Source organism: Miscanthus floridulus, chromosome 8 (assembly GCF_019320115.1).
Source record: "Miscanthus floridulus cultivar M001 chromosome 8, ASM1932011v1, whole genome shotgun sequence".
Classification (NCBI taxonomy): Eukaryota; Viridiplantae; Streptophyta; class Magnoliopsida; order Poales; family Poaceae; genus Miscanthus; species Miscanthus floridulus.
Genome location: NC_089587.1, coordinates 120,276,908 through 120,297,113, shown reverse-complemented (window position 1 = coordinate 120,297,113; position 20,206 = coordinate 120,276,908). Strand labels below are relative to the sequence as shown.

Below are 20,206 nucleotides of genomic sequence, written 5' to 3'. Positions count from 1 at the left end.
CTAAGTTTCTAGATAAACATGTGGAGCTGAGATCTGAAATATGAGATATGCCATTCACCTTCCTAACATGAAATTTCTGTCCCCTCTAGAAAACCCTTGATGCTTGTGTGGCTCGCGTTGAAACTGAGAGGTGATAGATGTTGTGTATGCATCATGTGTTGTGTAATGGATACACGAGGACATGAGATGGAGTTGGTCCATCAAACCATCGGCAACCACCTTCCCATGTGTCCCCTCTGTTCGGTCCTCACCTATAAACTATAATAATATTAACTATATTTAATTTCCATCCATACATTTCACATTTTCTTGGACCGTACCAAAATGAGCCATGTTGCCGTTATTTAGGCCCCGTTTGGCACGGCTTTTGTCGACTCCGGCTCATCTGACATCAACACTGTAGCAACATTATATCACAAAACCGGTTTTCTCTCTCCTCCTCTCCCCTCATTAACACACGCACTGTTCATCAAAGCCAGAGAAGCCGGGTTTTTTTCTTGTCTCCGCATGCTACAGTACTCGTGCTACAGTGAGAGAAAGTTGGAGAGAAAACCAGATTCGTGCTACCGTGTTCAGAAATAAATAGGTGACTGATGGTTACGCGGATTATCAGTCACCTGCAAAGGAGTAAAACTGTTCAGAAAAAAAAAACCACCAAATTTTCACAAGCAAGTTGATGTGTCGGGCATCAACATATCGTTGTAACGCAAAACCAGCGAGTAACTTAAGATGAACGATTATTCCATGGAAAAAATAAATAGGAAGATAATTTGTTAGGTGAGCTGGCGTAGCTTTTGTCGGTTAAGTTGGCAAATTAAACCCCGAGTGTTTTGCACCCAACCAAAGCAAACACGCGCTAAACTTGCTCCATCAGCAATCTACTACTACTTCCTAGCAAATAGACGAGACGCGGGAGCATCGCAGACGCAGAGAAAAGAGAATGGCGGCAACGGCAACGGCGCGCCGCTTCCACGATTCCTCCAGCTCCAGTGACCCCGCTGCCGCTGCCACCTCCCCGCCGCTGCCGGCCCCGCTCCCCGACCTCGGCGTGGCCCTCTCCGCCGCCGACCTCCGCGCCACCGCCTACGAGCTGCTCGTGGCCGCCTCCCGGGCCACCGGCGCTAGGCCCCTCACCTACATTCCTCAGCCCGCGACGGCGGCGTCTGGCAAGCTCAAGGGCGCCTTCGGCCTCGGGTCCTCGCCGCCGTCCAAGGTCGGGAGGGCGGCGGTGCTGGAGCTGGTGCGGGTGCGGATGGGGGTCACGGAGCAGGCCGACGCCAGGATCCGCCGGGTGCTGCTCCGCGTCGCCGCCGGGCAGGTTAGGAACCCCCAGCTTCTTGAATGAAAGGGACAATGCAGCTTAATTTCTTCATCAGAGGTTGCCCTTTTTTTTTGGGTTGTTGGCTTGTTGCGTTGTCGGCTGGTTCGGGTTAGTTCCGTGCGGTTGGTAGCATGTCGGTTAGTTCCCTGCTCTGTTTGTGATTGAGGTTGCAGGCTCAACTGTGGCAAATGGTTTGTTATCATCTTCTGTCCTTTCTGTACTTGACCGTATCTGATTTCAGTAATGACGAGTACTTATGTTTCTGTCCTTACATATCAGGGTGTTTCACGTGTGTAATTGAGTAATGAAGGAAGGACTATGTTGGCAAACAATTGCAATTTGCAGCCAGGGGCTTCCATTCAGCTTATAAATATAAATCATACATTCTTTTCTCTTGGTGATCAGTAGCAGCTCGATCCTCGATGTGTAAATTTGATTCTTATGTTACATCTGGGATGTCCAATTATTTCGTATTATGGTGCCCAAGTAGTCATTTGGATGGTCTTCTTGCCTTGTTTTACGAAGCACTCTTACAATTATAGTTGCTTGTTATGCACTTCTTGGATTGTTAGGCAATGTTCGATGATGATTTTTGGTTAATATGTGTGTGCACTAGGTGGCCGACAGATTTATCTGCTAACCTGAGTTTAATTTTTTTGTTGTGGATTTTAGTACTATACGTGATAAATGTAAACTATGGTTTTCCGTTTGGACATGCCAAATCTGTACTGTATGCTCATTTTTTCCTTCTCTCATTTTTTATGATAGTTCCTAGAAATCACCAAGCTTCAGCTGGCATTCTATTTAGAAAAGTAAATTACTTGAGAGTACTATTGACAGGGGTTGTTCAGTCACTGTTGGTTTCATAGCCCGTCATTTACCTACAATTTTACAGAACCATTTGTGCTGCGTATATACATAGAGGTTTAACTTACGTTTATTTTCTTCCTTGAAACAGCTTGGCACACCTGCAGAATCTATGGTTTTGCCCTTAGAGTTCCTGCAGAAGTGTAAAGCATCAGATTTCCCTGACCCTCTAGAGCACGAGGCTTGGCAGACTAGGAATTTCAAGCTTCTCGAGGCTGGTGTGCTGGTTCACCCACTTATTCCTTTAAAGAAATCAGACATTTCTGCGAAGAGAATGCGGCGAATAATACATGAAGCATATGCTGGGAAAGTTGAAACTGGGAGGAATTCAGAATCCATGCAAAGACTGCACAGCGCTGTCATGTCCCTTGCGTGTAGATCCCTTTGTGAAACTTCCGATGAGTGTCATTGGGCAGATGGTTTTCCCTTTAATCTCCATATCTACAAAATGTTGATAGAAGCTTGCTTTGATGTTGAGGAAGGCACTGTAGTAGATGAGATTGATGAAATTATGGAGCTGTTGAAGAAGACTTGGCCTGTTTTTGGAATCACTCAAATGCTCCACAACATTTACTTTACCTGGGCATTGTTCAACCATTTTGTCATGTTGGGTCAAGCAGATAATGGGTTGCTTTCTGCTATGGAGAATCTATTAGTTGAAGTTGCAGAAGATGCTAAAATAACAAAAGATCCAGATTATTGTGATGTATTGAGCTCCACTTTAAGCTCAATAATGGGATGGGAAGAGAAAAGGCTGCTTGCATACCATGAAACTTTCAATACTAGTAATATTTATTCCATGCAATATATTGTTTCAATAGGAATCTCAGCTGCAAAGATTCTTCTTGAAGATGTATCTTATGAATACCATAGTGGAACAAACAGAGATATTGATGTGGTGCGCAGCAGGATTGAAACATATATAAAATCATCACTCCGCAAAGCACTTGCTCAAGTAAGTTCGAAACAAGATGACTCTTTTTGCTAAGTTCTTTCACTATTTAAGTATGGTTAATTCAAAGTTCATTTTTTTCTTTTCTTTTTAGTGATTGTATGTCCTATTGTCACCAAATGTGCTAGATTCTGTAAAGCATGGCTGAAACCTTAGACACTGAGTACTGCTGATAACTATCTGAAAATTGCTTCTCTCAACTCACATGCGCCTCTTAATCTAAGAGGTTGAACTTTCAACACTTGTACCAGTGCTTATCTTTTGTGTAGTGTTGATTCATGCAGAAAATGGAAGAGGCAGATTCAAATCAGTCATCCATAAACTGTACACCTGTTCTGTCAATTCTTGCAAAGGAAACAACTGAGCTCGCTATTAAGGAGAAAAATGTATACAGTCCAATACTGAAGAAATGGCACCCCTTTGCTGCAGGTGTTGCTGTTGCAACCCTTCATGGTTGCTTTGGAAATGAGCTGAAAAAATTTATAGTTGGGCTTACAGAGCTCACACCAGATACAGCTCAAGTGCTTAAGGCGGCTGACAAGTTAGAAAAGGATCTAGTTCATATTGCTCTTGAAGATTCTATGGACGGTGATGATAGAGGCAAGTCATTGGTAAGACAAATGCCACCTTATGAAACTGGAACTGTAATGGCTAATCTGGTGAAAGCATGGGGAAGAGAACAACTAGACAAGCTTAAGATTTGGGCTGACCAGAACCTACAACAAGAGGTGATCTTGTTTTCTTTTTATTCTGACCTACAATATAAGGTTTGGGCAAAAGAACCCTTCTCTATAAATTGGTCAAACCTAAAATAGTTTGGCTTAGGACAAACTCGAAAGTCCTTGTATTTTGAATTGGAGGGAGTAATATCTGTGCAACATTCTAGGATGCAATGAATTTTTATAATGCGGCATTAATTTTGTAATTGCTATGCAGACTTGGAACCCAAAGGATAATAACAGGGACAGTTTTGCTCCCTCTTCTGTGGAGATGCTGCACAAAATTGAGGAAACTTTGGATGCATTTTTCCGTTTGTCTATACCAATCCACGCTACTCTGTTTGCTGATCTGACAGCTGGACTCGATAAATGTCTACATTATTATGTCTCTAAAGTGAAAACAGGCTGTGGTAAGTATATTGCTAAGACAGTTCTTGAGCAAAATAATCTTGGTGAGTTCATTTTGTATTAATTTACAGGAACTCGGAGTACTCTTTTTCCTCAGCTACCTCATCTGACAAGGTGTGACGTTGGTTCCAAGTTATTCAAGAAAAACGAAAAACCACAGTTTCTTATGAAGCGAGGTTCACAAGTTGGATCCACAACTGGGAATGAAGCCTCGAGCCTTCATGGACTATGTTTACGAATAAATACCATTTACTACATCCAAACTGAGCTAGAAAACCTGCATATGAAGATGAAAGAATGGCTGCAGAATGTTGAGTTGGCTCAGCCTGATATTGCTGATGGTCTGAACATAAACTTTGGGCTATCCCAGGCAGCTTGCCAAGAAGGAATTCGACAGCTGTGTGAGACAACTGCATATATGGTGATGTTCAATGATCTGAGTCACGTTCTCCTGGATACTCTCTATGTTGGGGGCCCTGCATCAAACAGGATACTGCCTTTGTTAAAAGAGCTTGGTCCTATCCTTAGGATTATATCTGCCACAGTGCACAATAAAGTGCAAAATCGTCTCATAACTGCACTGATGAAAGCCTCTTTTGATGGCTTTTTGTTGGTGCTTCTTGCTGGTGGACCAACGCGTGCCTTCAGCTGTCAGGACTATCAGGCAATAGAGGACGATTTCCGAGCCCTAAGAGGCTTATATTTATCGTATTGTGATGGGCTACCTGAGGAATTAGTTGGCAAGGCTTCCTCAGAAGTGAAGAACATTCTGCCACTCCTACGGACAGACACCGGTACCCTCATTGAACGGTTCAAGCAGCTAATTTCTGAATCTTATGAACCTACAGCCAATTCTAGGTTCCCGATGCCTCCTGTACCTGCTCGTTGGAGTCCAGATAACCCCAACACAATATTGCGTGTATTATGCTATCGAAATGATGAGACAGCTACAAAGTTTCTCAAGAAAACATATGATCTGCCAAAGACGCTTTGATTTCTGCAAAAAAATAACTTGCAGACTATTGCGTATTTTTGCAAGCTTTCAAAATATGTGGTAACTTGTAAATTGGATTGTACTGCCTAGTTGTGAAGGATAACACAGCATGAACATGCAAGTAGAGAACTATGAAGTCTGAATGCGGCAGATTTCAACGATGGAAACAGGAGATTTGGCTCTGTGAGTTCTACAGCTTCATTCGATTATTAATGAGCCCTGGCATTTGTGTGCTTGTGACATGCTCAGCTGTGAAGAGGAGCCATACAACAGAATGTAAAGTACCTGAATATATGGAACTGTTTATTTACTTGCCTATTATGATTGCCATTGACTACACAGAGGAAAACATGGCAGATTTGTATACGTGGGATACTTCAGTTGACTGCCGGCTTGTTCAAATAATTGAAAATAAATTGAAAAATTTGTCTGTGATTGAAATGTACATGTATTTAGCTTAGTCCTTCCACAAAGTTAGGCTGCCCTCAACTTTTTTTTTTCTATCCTTTCTTTTTCCTAAAACAAGTAGTGGTAAAGTTTAGAAATTCAAAATATTGGTTGTCAAATAAGTTTAACCAAGAAAGGGGAAAGAGTTGGTGATGGGGTGGCGGTTAGAGCCCATCAAATAAGTTGTCATGTTGGGGAGAGAGGAACTGAGAGTGAGAGAGAGCCGAGTGGGCCGACCTCTATTTTCACCGGCGGTTAGAGCCCATCAAATAAGTTGTCATGTTGGGGAGAGAGGAACTGAGAGTGAGAGAGAGCCGAGTGGGCCGACCTCTATTTTCACCCATGCCGCCGTCCTACGTGGCGGTCAACGCAAGCGTAGCGGGTCAAAACCAGATACACATCGGCGGAAAACGGCCTCAACCGTGGCCAGGTGCTAAAAGTGAACAATTTGAAAGTTGAGGTTGCTTGATCAGACGGTTTTGTGGTTTGGGGTCAAAATTAGACCACGTGATAGTTGAGAGGCCAAAATTAGACTAAATTTAAATAAAATATGATCCACTAAACATCCTTACTGCAGTATAGCCGTGTCAAGCCTTTTGAAGTTTGTATAAGCTCGTGTTATATTTGTTTTCTATATTCAACAAAATCCTAGAGTGGATAGACGGAGGATTTAAAGGAGTCGCATGAGTGGCAAGCGCTCTCCTATCAAATGGTCCTTGTGGAGAATAGAGACCCAGAGCGAAAATTAAGGACCATTTCCATTATGTCGTTTTTAAAATGAAATATAGAAATGGAGACGGGTGAGTTCGATGAACCAGTTAAATGTTTAGCTAAAGAATAGCTCACCTATTAATCGTTTTATTAGTGCTAATTTTGAACCATAATTGTTAGCCACGGATCAAACAGGACCTTAATAATGTTTAACGCAGTAAAATTGGGTGAAAATCAGCATGACTGATTTATACACTGCCACGCTGCCCGATCCGAAACGTTCATTCACAAGAGGTCGTGGCCTCGCGCCAGCCAACCACGCAACCGCCTGCTCCACCCATCTCATCAGATCCTTGGCGGGCCCACAGCTCAGTGACTGCACACACGCACGCGAGTCCTGAACGAACCCCATCTTCCCGGACGGAGACTCGGAGAGAGAGGAAGCCCGACGAGGAGAGGAGGGCAGGCACAGGCAGCAGCAGCATCCATCCACCACGCTCATCACTCGCACCCACCACCGCCGGTTCAACACTCCCTCTCTCTTCTCCAAACCCTAACCCCAGCCAGCGATGCTCTCGACGGCTTCGGCGCCCTCCACCTCGCTCGCCGCCGCCTTGCGCTCCTCCCGCGCGCGCCGCCGGCGCCGCGCCCTCTGGCTGCGCCCCGTCGCCTCCGCCGCCGCGTCCGGGGTGGTGGGCGACGGAGGGGCGGAGCGGTTCGCCACCAGCAGCTCCATCACTGACTACCTCCGCTACCGCCGCCCCGAGCTTGGCGGTGCCGGAGGAGCGGGAGGCGGAGGCGGGGAGCTGCAGACGGCGGTTGTGCGCTTCAAGAAGCGCTTCCCGTGGTCGCTCCTCCACCCTTTCCTCCACGTGAGTCTATTGCCTCTTAGTGCGTGTGTCGCTCGCCTGCATCCGTCGACACGGAAATCCGATGTGCTAGCGTGAAATGCACAAAAAAAAAAAGCTGTTATCCAAATAAGAAATACACAAAATGAATGTTGACCCTCCCGCCGATTAATTGCTCGTGTCACAACATTTCCAACATTAATTGCTTCAACTTGCTGATCGCCTGTGAACTTGTCTGCGGGATGAGTAGTAGTTATAATGTGGAATTTCCTGTGTTATCCTTTAACAATAAATAGGGAGATTAGCGTAAATGCTGTTAGTTGTTACCACTTCAATGCCTCCATTTTGTGGGTTTGCATCAGCAGCACTCTGATGGCCACTTCGGAAGTTTCAGCTTGCTGAAATTTGTTGTCTGAAGACTTAGCTTGGCTTGCCTTATTCACTGTGCTCTGGTGAATTGTGTAGCTGTAAGCCCTGCTTTCCAGGCACATTTAGTGTATTTAAGTTTTTAGTTAATCTATGTCATTAAGTCCTTGGGTAGCCCAAGAGTTGTGCGGGTACCCAGGCAGCTATTCTGTCTAGTTAAAGCTCTAGTGAGCTGTATGTAATCAATGCAGTACTTATCCTATATATATTGCAATGCAGTCGCCTGGGAGAGTTGCCCTGGCTGATTATTTCTCTGTTACCTCCAACAATTGGTATCAGAGACTAGGTTAGACACCTTCTCACCTTCTCATCTTCTCCATGACGTCAACCTCCTCTGAGCGCCGGGCTAGGAAGACCAAGGGAGCCACTGAGGGCGAGCTGGGCGACCCCTCTGGCAGGGCTGCGCGCCTGAAGGCAGCAGAGGAGGCGGCGGCGCTGGCTGTCAAGGCGGCACAGCAGGCTGCAGCAGCCGCGGAGGCGGCGGCCAGGACAGCGCAGGAGCTGCGGGCGGAGATAGCAGCAGAGAAGGGAGATGAGGAGGAGGAAGAAGAAGAGGAGGACCGGAGGAACCGGCGGCCGCGGACTCCGCCGCGGGACAGGCGCCGTTCGCAGTCACCACTGCGTGACCGAAGGCGTCGTGGCGGCGGTCGCTATGAGTCGCCGCAAGGCAGGGTGGTCTACCGCGATTCCGGCAGCGGCACATCATGGCCAATGCTGGACAAGACCAATTATTATGAGTGGAGCCAGACGATGAAGCTCAGGATGCAGGCGCGCGACCTCTGGGAAGCTGTCGAAGGAGGCCCAGTGCAGTTTCGCGACGACAGGCGAGCTCTGGAGGTGATCATCGCTGCTGTGCCCAAGGAGTTGGGGCTCCCGCTCCTCGACAAGGCGACGGCAAAAGAGGCATGGGATGCCATCGCTGTGACTCGTATCGGTGTGGACAGGGTCCGCCGAGCGACGTTGCAGCGACTGCGTCGGGAGTGGGAGAACATTGACGTCAAGCCTGGCGAGCCGGTGGAGGATTTTGCCCTGCGGCTGTCAACTCTGCACCAGCAGCTGGTGCTTCATGGAGACAGGGACATCGATGAGGCGCGTGTCGTGGAAAAGTTTCTGCGCACGGTGCCGACCAAGTACGCGCAGATCGTCATCGCCATTGAGCAGTTCCTCGACTTCGAGGCGCTCACGCTTGAAGAGGTGACAGGAAGGCTCAAGGCGGTGGATGACCGTGAAGCGCAAGCTGTGACAGAGCCGGTGTCCATCAACGGCAAGCTGCTGTACACTGAGGAGCAGTGGCGTGCGCGTTTGAGGAAGGAGAAGAAAGGCGCAGAAGAAGCTGGCGGTTCTGGTTTCAAGAACCAGCGCGGCGGTGGCGGAGGACGCAGCCGCGGAGGTGGACGCGGACGGGGCAGAGGTGCTGGCCGTGGCGGCGGACGTGGAGAAGGCAATGGCGCCGGCCGTGTTGGCCCCAACACGTGCCTCAACTGCCATCAGGAAGGGCATTGGGCGCGTGAATGTCCCCAGCCGCGCCGTGATGGAACAGAGCGCGGCGGCGGGGGAGGAAATCGTGGTGGACGCGGCGGCGGAAACCGTGGAGGAGGCCGTGGCGGCGGTAACCAAGCTGGGCAGCAAGGAGGACATGAAGGGCGTGCCCAGTTTGCTGAGTGTGAGGAAGATGCAGCTCTGTTTCTGTCTCACGGCTTCATTGAGATGGAACAGAGCACGCCGGAGCTCAACTATACAGCGCAGCGCGTTGAGTTCTTTGAGCCACGTGCGTGTGCTTATCTGGGAGCAGATGATGAAGAGATGGCTGGCGGCTGGTACCTTGATTCAGGCGCAACACACCACATGACTGGGCGGCGTGACCTGTTTTCAGACCTGAACACGGACGTTCGAGGCACGGTTCGGTTCGGGGACGCGTCCAAGGTGGAAATCAAGGGCGTTGGCTCAATTGTTTTTGAAGCAAAGACTGGTGAGCATCGTGTTCTTCATGGAGTTTATTTCATTCCGGCGTTGAAGAACTCGATCATGAGCCTCGGTCAACTTGATGAGAATGGCTCAAAGGTGGTGATTGATGATGGAGTACTGCGGATTTGGGAACGCAGCAGCGGTCGCCTACTGGCCAAGGTGAGGCGTGGCGCGAACCGGCTGTATGTACTGCATATGAAGACAGCACAGCCAGTGTGTCTTGCTGCGCGCAGGGATGAGGAGGCGTGGCAATGGCATGAGCGTTTTGGGCATCTGAATTTTGAGGCCCTGCGGAGGCTTGGCAAGGAGGAAATGGCAAGAGGGATGCCAAAGATCGATCATGTTGAGCAAGTGTGTGACACTTGTGTCACCACCAAACAGAGGAGGCGATCATTTCCTGCTGCAGCAACATATCGTGCTCAGGATCACCTTGAATTGGTGCATGGTGATCTCTGTGGGCCAGTTACACCAGCAACTTCGGCAGGTAATCGCTATATTCTGCTGCTTGTAGATGATGCCACACGATTCATGTGGGCAGTGCTGCTGTCATCTAAGGATGCTGCAGCAGATGCTATCAAGAAGGTGAAGGCTGCTGCAGAGGTGGAGAGTGGGCGTAAACTGAAAGTTCTGCGCACAGATAATGGAGGAGAGTTTACTGTTGCAGAATTTGCTGCTTATTGGGCCAATGAAGGAGTCAAAAGGCATTACAGTGCTCCTCATTCACCACAGCAGAATGGCGTGGTGGAGCGTAGAAATCAAACCGTGGTGGCCATGGCACGTGCCTTACTCAAGCAGCGCCAGATGCCAGCCAAGTTTTGGGGGGAGGCAGTGATGACTGCTGTGCATATTCTGAATCGGTCACCAACCAAGGCTCTAGGTGATGTCACTCCCTATGAAGCATGGCATGGCCGAGCACCCACTGTTGGCCATCTGAAGGTGTTTGGTTGTGTGGCATATACTCGCCGTTTGTCTCAGCTCAGGAAACTTGATGATCGTGGTGAAGCTGGAGTATTTATTGGCTATGCTGAAGGAGCCAAAGCCTATCGAGTTTTTGATCCAGCATCTCAGCGTGTACGTGTCAGCCGAGATGTGGTTTTTGATGAAGGAAGAGGTTGGGATTGGACATCACCAGCAGTAGGTACGTCTGGGGCAGCTGGTAGTGATTTTGTGGTGGAATTTCCTTGGGAGGAAGAAGTCCCTGGAGCTGGAGGTTCAGTGCAGTCACACTCATCTCCTCAGCCCCATTCTGCCTCACCTGAAGCTTTCCCAGCAGCAGAATCGGTGCTTGATGCAGGAGAAGAGGTGTCTGAGACATCCAGAACGCCTTCACCACCACCAGCTCCAGCCAGCCCACAAGTGGAGCACGTGACTCCCTTGGAAGATGATGAGGAACGGCTGGACACTTATCACAACGACGAGCAGCTGCGCTATCGTACCATAGATGGCATATTGGGCGGGGAACAGGAAGTTCCGCCGCCGGCGCAGCGCTTGTTCGCAGAGCTCCACCTCACCCACTCTGGGGAACCCATTTCTTATGCAGAGGCAAAAGATGATCCTGCATGGCAGGCAGCAATGAAAGAGGAGCTGCGCGCTGTTGAGCGCAATGGCACCTGGGAGCTTGTGTCTCCCCGAGCTGACCATCGGCCAATTTCTCTAAAATGGGTCTACAAGCTGAAGAAAGATGAGAAAGGAGATGTGATCAAGCACAAGGCTCGGCTTGTTGCTCGTGGGTTTGTGCAGCAAGAGGGTGTTGATTATGAGGATGTGTTCGCTCCTGTTGCGCGCATAGAATCAGTGAGACTGCTGCTTGCTCTAGCTACCCAGGAAGGATGGACTGTTCATCATATGGATGTCAAGTCAGCTTTTCTAAATGGAGAGCTCAAGGAAGAAGTATATGTCCAGCAGCCACCTGGGTTTGCTATTCCTGGGGAAGAAAGCAAGGTATATCGCCTGCACAAAGCTTTGTATGGGCTGAAGCAGGCACCCAGGGCGTGGAACGCTAAGTTGGACTCTACTCTGAAGGAAATGGGGTTCAAACAGAGCAAACATGAAGCAGCAATTTATAGGAAAGGTTCAGAGGGCTCAGTGTTGCTGGTTGGGGTCTATGTTGATGATCTGATCATCACTGGAGCAGTCAAAGATGAAGTAAAGGCTTTCAAGGAAAGGATGAAATCCACCTTTGAGATGAGTGACTTGGGTTTGCTCAGTTTCTACCTTGGCATTGAAGTGCAGCAAGGCAAGAATGGGACCACCATGAGGCAGACTCACTATGCCAAGAAAATCCTAGAACTGGGAGGCATGTCTGATTGCAATCCAGCAGCTACACCAATGGAAGAGCGCCTGAAGCTCAGCAAGCATAGCACTGCCAAGGAGGTGGATCCAACTCAGTATAGGAGGCTGGTTGGAAGCTTGAGATACCTGGTTCATACCAGGCCTGATTTGGCTTTCTCAGTGGGCTATGTGAGCAGATTCTTGGAGAAACCGACCACTGAGCACCAGCAAGCAGTCAAGAGGGTGCTGAGGTACTTGGCTGGAACATTGGACTATGGTCTGCAGTTCAAAAGAGCCCCAAATTCTGCTAGGTTTGTGGGCTACTGTGATTCAGACCTAGCCGGTGATATTGACTCTAGCAAAAGCACAACAGGTTGTCTGTTCTTCTTTGGCAACAGCTTGGTCAGCTGGCAATCTATCAAGCAGAGGGTGGTGGCTTTGTCTAGTTGTGAGGCTGAATATGTGGCTATGACTTCAGCAGCAACACAAGCCCTGTGGCTGTCAAGATTGTTGGCTGATTTGTTGGGAAGAAAGGTGGAGACTGTGGAACTGAGGGTTGACAACAAGTCTGCAATTGCACTTGCTAAGAACCCTGTCTTCCATGACAGGAGCAAACATATCAGAGTTAAGCAACATTTTATCAGGGATTGTATTGAAGAAGGCAGCATCAGGACTGAGTACATCCCTACAGCTGATCAATTGGCAGACATTCTCACTAAGGCTTTGGGCAAGGCCAAGCTTGAAGATATGAGAAGCAGAATTGGCATCAAGCAGATCAAGAAGGGTTGAAGCAGGTCTTAGGGGGAGAACTGTAGCTGTAAGCCCTGCTTCCCAGGCACATTTAGTGTATTTAAGTTTTTAGTTAATCTATGTCATTAAGTCCTTGGGTAGCCCAAGAGTTGTGCGGGTACCCAGGCAGCTATTCTGTCTAGTTAAAGCTCTAGTGAGCTGTATGTAATCAATGCAGTACTTATCCTATATATATTGCAATGCAGTCGCCTGGGAGAGTTGCCCTGGCTGATTATTTCTCTGTTACCTCCAACAAATTGCTGTGATATGGAATGAATGTGTGCATCATCTGTGTAGCATTTCCATAAGTTTGTCGATTGCCACTTAGCTGATAGAAGAATCCAATAGGTGCAAAACAGTGTTGAGTTGAGTCAATGTCCTAGAACTGCCAACTTTTTTGATGAAATTTCTCTAGTTTCTAATCAATTGTCAACTCCTGTTATGCTGCAGGTTGATTTGGTTTCTACAGTCCACATTGCCGACAAAGAGTGTGTGCCTTTTGCCCTGTTTCATGTTCAAGTATTATTTTCTCAAATTAAGTTTTGCTGACATGTTGATGTACATTCCTTGTGCATTATCATCGTTCACTTATTCAAACATCCCGCCATTCATCAGTGTTTATAGCTACTATTACTATAGTGAATTGGCTGAGATCTGCGATTTTTCTTCAGATACTTTGATAGACTGCAGCAAGAGCTTGAAGATTATGATTGTGTCCTGTATGAAATGGTTACAAGTCGGGAGAATTTGAACAATCCGAAAGGTCCAATGGCTGCTAAGAAGATGAAATCTTCACGTAGAGGATTTAGTATTCTTGGTTTCATACAGAAGCAAATGGCTCGGATCCTTTCACTGGATTATCAGTTAGACTGTCTTGATTATGGCAATGAGAAATGGCAGCATGCTGACCTTGACTATGAAACATTCAAGCAGCTTCAGGTAATTATTTTATTTAGTCACGTCATTAGTCTTTTGCTTTTTGAAATGTTTGGTCACCACATTAGTTACAAAACTAGTGTCACATGGTAACAGTTGTTTTGCTTGTCATACTAGGTACTCAGTATGAACCAGTTAGCATTCATGTTCCCTGATTGTATTACCCTGGCCATTTTTATTAGAGTATATTTTAATTGCAGTGCCTTTTTTTCATCCAGAGTGAAAGAGGTGAAAGTATTCTCACGTTTGCGGTAGACATGACACTGAAATCAACCAAAGCATTGCTGCAGCCAAGTAACATGCCAGATGGTCTTGACTTTTGGAGATCGAAGTTACTATGGGCCTCACGTGTGCTACCAATGCCGCTTGTTGGGCTACTCGTCATCACTGGGCTGTGTCTGCCAGTGGAAAACCAAGATGGATTTCCTGAGCTGGAGGCATTGTCTAGGCTAGATTTTGGAGCTGCACTGAAGATTTTCTTGGCAAAGCAACTGACATCTGAGTGAGTAATCTGAAACCAATCAGGCAAATAAGTTTTTAAGTAAAGTATTCGCTGATTTTCTTTTCCTTTTTTGTTTTATTAAAGATTCACAGCTGTGCCTACACCCGTTGAGGAGAAATCAGTTATCATTGGGGAGAGGAACAGAGTTGCTACTGAGAAGATTAAGGAAGCAATAAACCATGGGTACAAGAGAATAGCAGTCCTGTATGGTGGCGGACACATGCCAGACCTGGGAAGACGTCTTCGAGAAGAGCTCAATATGGTCCCAGCCGACGTGCAGTGGGTCACCGCATGGTCAATAAGAAGCCGGGAGATAGACAGCAAATCCCTTCCGTTCTTGAAGACATTGGCTGAGGCTTTGGGCTGGCCTTTGAATAGATACGAGACGCTTGCTCTGCTCATCTTCTCTTCAGTTCTCGCGGTGGATCTTTGGTTCTGGGAACTCTTCTTTGGTACTGCAGTGAGTTGGGCATCTCTAGCGGTTCCTGGATTGACCAGCTTAGCGGTTCATTTTGACCAGCAACCATGAAGGGAGGCAGACAGAAACCTAGTGGCACACTACTATACAAATGGCAGTATAAAGAAAATAGAATAATCCACTTCAGTTTTGATTTGTCCAGCTATTGCTGGAGTACTGCAGCAAATCATTGTAGATAAAACACTTCATTCCCATCAAATTGAAACGAGATTGGTGGTAAAGCTGATGTACTTGTCTAGTCTTCTGATTGGGTTTTGCTGAATGATGTTTTGACTCGGCAGATATATAGTTTACTACTAGAAACTTGCCATTATATTTATTTATTTCTTCTTATCATGTCATACAGGATGATCAAGGGTAGGGGTAGTTATAAGTAGCCTTGATGTTACAAGACAATATCATGCTTGGGACTTTGCCAGACCCTGTCCTTACATATTCTGTTGTAGTTAGATTATATCACTTAGGGCTGAGGCTATGTCGTCCAGTCTCCTTGAGCTGGTTCTGCCCCAGGGCAGCAGCAGAGGCACCCACAAATGCTGCGTTGATGTACGTTGCTGGCTCGGAGTGCGTGGAGTCCTCCCTGTTGTCACTGAACTGGTCGTTCCTGTCAGGTCCGCCGACGATGGCGCCGACATGGGTGTTGGGGTTGGAGTTGCTGGTCGGGAACCATGACGAGAAGCCCTCGTTGCAGGTGACCTTCCTGGGGAGAGCCTTGATCGACGGGATGGAGGAGCCGCGGTGGTGAATCCGCCTTGGGAACTTGGAGCTGAAGCCGACCATGTAGGACATGCCCTTCGGATTGTCTCCCAGGATGTAATCCACCTGAAAACCGATATTGTAATCCGGCAAAAACCAAGAAACGAGTGGGAAGAAGTAGTAGTATGTGTGTTCTGTTGTTTACCTGTGACGTTGCAAATGAACTGATCTGATCAGGAGAGAAACTTGCTGCGCTGCACTGGACTACTTGGTCACCTACAGAACTCAGGGTCTTTGAGTAGATTGACAGCAGCAGGGCTGCGGTGGTTGTGTACTGCAGGTTGACAGAATCGCGGGTAAAGAGAAGCCCTCCTGCAGTGTGAGAGTGAGAGAGGCAGATGAGAAAAATCTTGTCAAGCAAACCATACTTGTCTAGTGATCATCTGCCCAGGTCATTTGAAGGTGAAGTTGATTCATAATCATACACATACCAGGGGTGGTGCGTATCTGCGTGTTGCCGCTGTTGGGCATGACAGCGCAGACGAAAGAGTCCAGGCCCCTCTTGTAGCCTTCCAGATCTGTCCTCCCAGCCAAGTACTCCTGAAGGAGACAGGAAGATGATCAGTTGGTGATGCATGCACATGAACGTCTTCCAGAGGTTCATCAAGTTAGTGACTGATGAATAATGATCAGTTGGGACTTTGGGATGTGCAAGATGATCAAGTTAGTCACCTGTGTTGCAAGCAGCTGAGCTCCGGGATACTTGTTGTCCCAGCTGAACTCGGTGGCGCTGCCGCCCTGGTTGTTCTGCAGGAAGTCGAGGTACTTGCTGTCTTTGGTTGCCCGGTAGAGCCATGCCGACGCCCACTGGAGCTCGTCCTGGGGTACAAGCAGAGGGGTAAACGAAAACCGCATGAGGGCTAAAAGATGCATGAATTGTGATTCATTCGACGGTTAATATATAATCCACCTGATAGCCAGAGTAGGAGCAGTAGAATGGGCAGGACAACTGGTAGGATCCCCTGTAGTCATTGGCGAAGTCGAAGAGCTGATATATATCAGATATATGTTGGTCACCATGGAGTAAAAAACAGTTACTGCTATTCAGAAAACAGCGCATGCATGCATATTTAATTCAAAGAAATTGGGTGTGAATTAATCTTTGTCAGATGGACTAGAGTTTGAAATATCGGTATGAAAGTTCTAGATTTCCAGAACAAAAGAAAAAAAAAGGTGTTCAGTATCATGCCCAAGATTCACCAAAAAGAAATTACAGGATTATTGCAGGGTAACTGGCATTACTGGATAGTTAAAATGCCCAAGATTCACCAAAAATGTTCAGTGTCATGCCCAAGATTCACCAAAAATGTTCGCCGAGGTCGAGATTTTACTGTGAGGACTGGTGACAGGGTCTTTGCACGCACGCAAGATGCTGCTCGCTCGTGGAAAGCTTTGTTAACTTTAGTGGTGATGTATTATCAAAATCAGACGAAACAACAAATCATGCAACGGAAATCCAGATGCTCCGATACTCCGACGGCCGGATAGGGTGCGTGCGTTGCGTCGTGCGTGTGCATGCATGGATCGAGGAAAAAAACAGTAAGATGAGGCGTAAACGTGAGGACGCACTGATCTGGACGCGGCCAGGAGCTGCGTGGCCAAGGTCTTGTCCCGGTCGTCCCTGAACACCAGGTACGCGGCGGCGAGCGCCGCCGCGGCCTCGCCGGCGGCCTCGGACCCGGGCGAGCTCTGGGTGATCTTGTACAGCGTCCTCGCCGTGTCCATGTCCTCTGGCCGCTCCCAGCACTGGTGGTCGACGTTGCCGTCGCCAACCTAGAAAAGATCAACAACATCATCAGCTGATGGTTGATAATAGATATACATATACTACTATGTAAACCTGAGTGTAGAGGGTGGTCGGGGAGGTGTGTGCACGGAGGAGGAAGTCGGCGCCCCACTGGATGGCGGACCGGAGGTAGCGGAGCTGGCCCGCCGCCGCCACCTCGTCGCGGTACTCGACGGCGCTCCAGCTCAGGAGGGTGACGCTGAACGCCATCGGGAAACCGAACTTCACGTTGTCTCCGGCGTCGTAGTACCCGCCCGTCAAGTTCACCTATATATACATGTATATGGAGCAGCAACGACGACGACGAACTTAGCTTCAATTCAATTCTTTTGGGAAATGCAAATTCAGAAATGGCGACCGATCGATGCTAAAAGAAAGAGCAAATAACAGTGCACGTTTTCGGGTTGGCCGTCGGTGAGCGCCGAGTCCCCGCGCCACTTGACTCTCTGGTTCGCTGGCAGCCGCCCCGACCGCTGCCCCTCGAAGAACAGGATGGCCTTTGCCAGAGCGCCATGGTAGTTGGGCGACCTCAGACGACAGCCATCCCTACTGCTGGCCGCACTGCCGCCGTCAGCTCCAAGCCCTACTGCACCGATGCACATCAGTGCCACGATGAACACCCACACCTTCACCGCCATGCTAGCTCGATATATCCTTCCTACCGCAAACTGTACGTGTTGTGTGTGTTCTCCCTCTGAATTCTTCGAACTCGATCGAGATGCGAATTGCCATGGCTAGGCACCGTACTTATAGTGTGAAGAAGAAGAGAGAGCAAGCTAGCTGATCGATGAACAGCTGACCCTCACACACAGTTATTACTTATTAGGCCCATACAGCACACTTGCACCGATCTACCTACGCAAGTTAGGCCAAGCAATGGATCGTTTTGATTTTCATTCACGCTACAAATTTTGTATATTCAGGTTTAGCTGCTTGTAAATGTAAGAAGAAATTAAAAAGAAAAAAAAAAGATGGTTGCTGCCAGATTATTAATTACTACGCACGTCACTGCTCACTCCCCGGCCCATCACTCCGGCCCTGGCGTTGTTGGGCAAGCTTGATCTCACTTCATCCCCATGCATGTGAAGCAAGCCAAGCATCTTTTGCTTGCTCATGCAAAATTTGCTTGACACTATCCTTTCCTTTATTGCGGAACATGGATATCATTGGCTCGGGGTAGCAAGAGATGAACTTGCGGTTTTCGGGAGGGCCATCCAATGGCGTATTGGGTGCGGCCTGTGTCGTCGTCTGTAATGATTGGCGATAACAAACTGTAACAGTATTGGCTTATATATACTATATTGGTGAGCAAGAATTTAAAATTTTACACGAAACTACTACTAGTTTATTATAACAAATTAAAAACCACATCCATTTTCCTATTAAAAATGAAGATAACACTACTAGCTACAGAAATGATTTTAAGCACCGAGAGCTTTTCTTTTATAGAGACTGACGGATCAACCTCAAACGCCTTGTAGAGACGGATTTTGCTTTTAGCCACCTCTATTTTTAGAGGAAGCTCTATTTCCGGCCGCATGTAAGAAATGATTTTTAGAGACGGCTCGAACGCTTTTAAAACTAGGAATTGTACAGTAAAATCCAAAATTTTCAAACCACTGTGGAGGGAGAAATGACCAAAACCAAAGTTGTAAATCTCAAAAAGTTATACAACTTTATAGTTGACAGCTTTTTATTTGAATATATTTATGGTCTCAAATACTCATTTCAAAATCAGATGAAAATAAAATAAGGAGAAAGAATATCTCAGATGGATACAAGTGGTTGATGGATGGAGTGATTCGAGGAGATACACCATGAAGCCTGAGGTGGTAGAAAATCTCGTGACTTGTGACGGTGTGCGTGTGTGGCTGCCTTGTGGGGTCTCCAAGAATTAAAAAAATCACTACTTTTTTGCTAGGTCTGTGATCTCTTGACAACGATTTATCTGTGACTTGTGACGGCGCGCGTGTGGGGGTCTCCCCTGAATTAAAAAATTCCTAATTTTAGGTCCAGATTTATGATTTCTAGATAACAATTTGTAGAAACGGCTGTATTTATAACCGTCTCTAAAAACGATTTCTAAAGACAGCTCTTGTTCCCAGCCGCCTCTAAAAATCTAATTTGTAGAGGCGACTTGATTTGCTGAGACAGAAAAATAGAGGGGCCGTCTCTATAGAGAGCTTTGGGTAGTAATGCAAACAAGCGGATCGAAGATGAACAAAATGTAGATGAGCACAGTTAAAACTACTTTCAGAGTCTTGAGGGGCGACGATGATAAATATTTCATTTACCGAGCATTACTGTTTGAGAATCTTTTTCCTGGCCTTTTGTGACTTCATATAAAAGGTCGTCAAATTAAAAATATTCTAATGCTATAGTATGCACCGCCACCGGTGCATGACATTTGAAGCTTTTCCATTCACGTTTACGTTATATTGTTATTAAATAATTCTTTTGAGGGAAAAAGTTATTAAATAATTTTAGTAAATATAGATGATAGATCAATATGTTATGCAACAGCGAGCGCGTACGTATTGTTCGGCCGGGAGCCCAACCCACCAGTCGTACCAATCACGGAGAATGGACGTATGGTCGCAGCCCCCGCGGGCAGCCGGCCACGACGTTGGTGAGGAGCGCGAGCGAGCCGCTTCTGCAACTGGAGTGGAGCCTGTCTACATGCAGTTGATGCTCGTAGGCGTGGACAGCTTGGCAGGAACGCACTAGCGAGAGGACAAATAGGAGAAACATGTATCGATTTCAAATCTCCGGCCAATTCATTAAGTCACATAATATTGAGGCAAAAATGTTTAAATGGATTAGAAAATTTCTCGTGAAATTACCTAGTTAGCCTATTTTTTTTTTAATAAAAAACAAAAATATCAACAAAAGATTGTTCTTGTACTGTCCCTTCATATTTAGTACTCCTCCCTCGGGATCTCCTATTTTTACTTTTTTGTTATAGCATTCCATCTTTCTAATGAACGTTTCATGTTTTCCAACCACTGTAAAACATAAAAAAAAATGCTA

At 47.1% G+C, this 20,206-nt stretch overlaps 3 protein-coding genes across 3 annotated transcripts; 2 read left to right on the top strand and 1 right to left on the bottom strand.

Moving 5' to 3' along the window:
- Positions 1-852: 852 nt before the first annotated feature.
- On the top strand, positions 853-5,721 carry LOC136473416 (protein unc-13 homolog). Its single transcript, XM_066471066.1, has 5 exons — positions 853-1,318; positions 2,280-3,143; positions 3,425-3,868; positions 4,077-4,269; positions 4,339-5,721. Exons 1-5 carry the CDS (start codon positions 941-943, stop codon positions 5,259-5,261), a joined length of 2,802 nt encoding a protein of 933 aa, XP_066327163.1. The 5' UTR covers positions 853-940; the 3' UTR covers positions 5,262-5,721.
- Positions 5,722-6,815: 1,094 nt separating this feature from the next.
- LOC136477234 (uncharacterized) lies at positions 6,816-14,872 on the top strand. Its single transcript, XM_066475338.1, has 5 exons — positions 6,816-7,291; positions 13,169-13,206; positions 13,390-13,657; positions 13,873-14,156; positions 14,241-14,872. The coding sequence occupies exons 1-5, from the start codon at positions 6,989-6,991 to the stop codon at positions 14,683-14,685; spliced, it is 1,338 nt and encodes a 445-aa protein (XP_066331435.1). The 5' UTR covers positions 6,816-6,988; the 3' UTR covers positions 14,686-14,872.
- Positions 14,873-14,943: 71 nt separating this feature from the next.
- On the bottom strand, positions 14,944-17,875 carry LOC136477233 (endoglucanase 20-like). The gene is made up of 8 exons (XM_066475337.1): positions 17,572-17,875; positions 17,231-17,443; positions 16,960-17,163; positions 16,301-16,378; positions 16,063-16,209; positions 15,822-15,930; positions 15,536-15,702; positions 14,944-15,456 (listed from the first exon to the last, which is right to left on the bottom strand). The coding sequence occupies exons 1-8, from the start codon at positions 17,812-17,814 to the stop codon at positions 15,091-15,093; spliced, it is 1,527 nt and encodes a 508-aa protein (XP_066331434.1). The 5' UTR covers positions 17,815-17,875; the 3' UTR covers positions 14,944-15,090.
- Positions 17,876-20,206: the final 2,331 nt, after the last annotated feature.

Coding starts and splice junctions, on each gene's coding strand:
- LOC136473416 (XM_066471066.1), top strand. CDS start 941: ATGGCGGCAACGGCAACGGCGCGCCGCTTCCACGATTCCTCCAGCTCC. Junction 3,144..3,424: donor TCCGCAAAGCACTTGCTCAA/GTAAGTTCGAAA, acceptor TGATTCATGCAG/AAAATGGAAGAGGCAGATTC. Junction 4,270..4,338: donor TAAAGTGAAAACAGGCTGTG/GTAAGTATATTG, acceptor ATTAATTTACAG/GAACTCGGAGTACTCTTTTT.
- LOC136477234 (XM_066475338.1), top strand. CDS start 6,989: ATGCTCTCGACGGCTTCGGCGCCCTCCACCTCGCTCGCCGCCGCCTTG. Junction 7,292..13,168: donor TCCTCCACCCTTTCCTCCAC/GTGAGTCTATTG, acceptor GTTATGCTGCAG/GTTGATTTGGTTTCTACAGT. Junction 14,157..14,240: donor GCAAAGCAACTGACATCTGA/GTGAGTAATCTG, acceptor GTTTTATTAAAG/ATTCACAGCTGTGCCTACAC.
- LOC136477233 (XM_066475337.1), bottom strand. CDS start 17,814: ATGGCGGTGAAGGTGTGGGTGTTCATCGTGGCACTGATGTGCATCGGT. Junction 15,703..15,821: donor GCAGATACGCACCACCCCTG/GTATGTGTATGA, acceptor CTCACACTGCAG/GAGGGCTTCTCTTTACCCGC. Junction 15,457..15,535: donor GTTCATTTGCAACGTCACAG/GTAAACAACAGA, acceptor ATCGGTTTTCAG/GTGGATTACATCCTGGGAGA.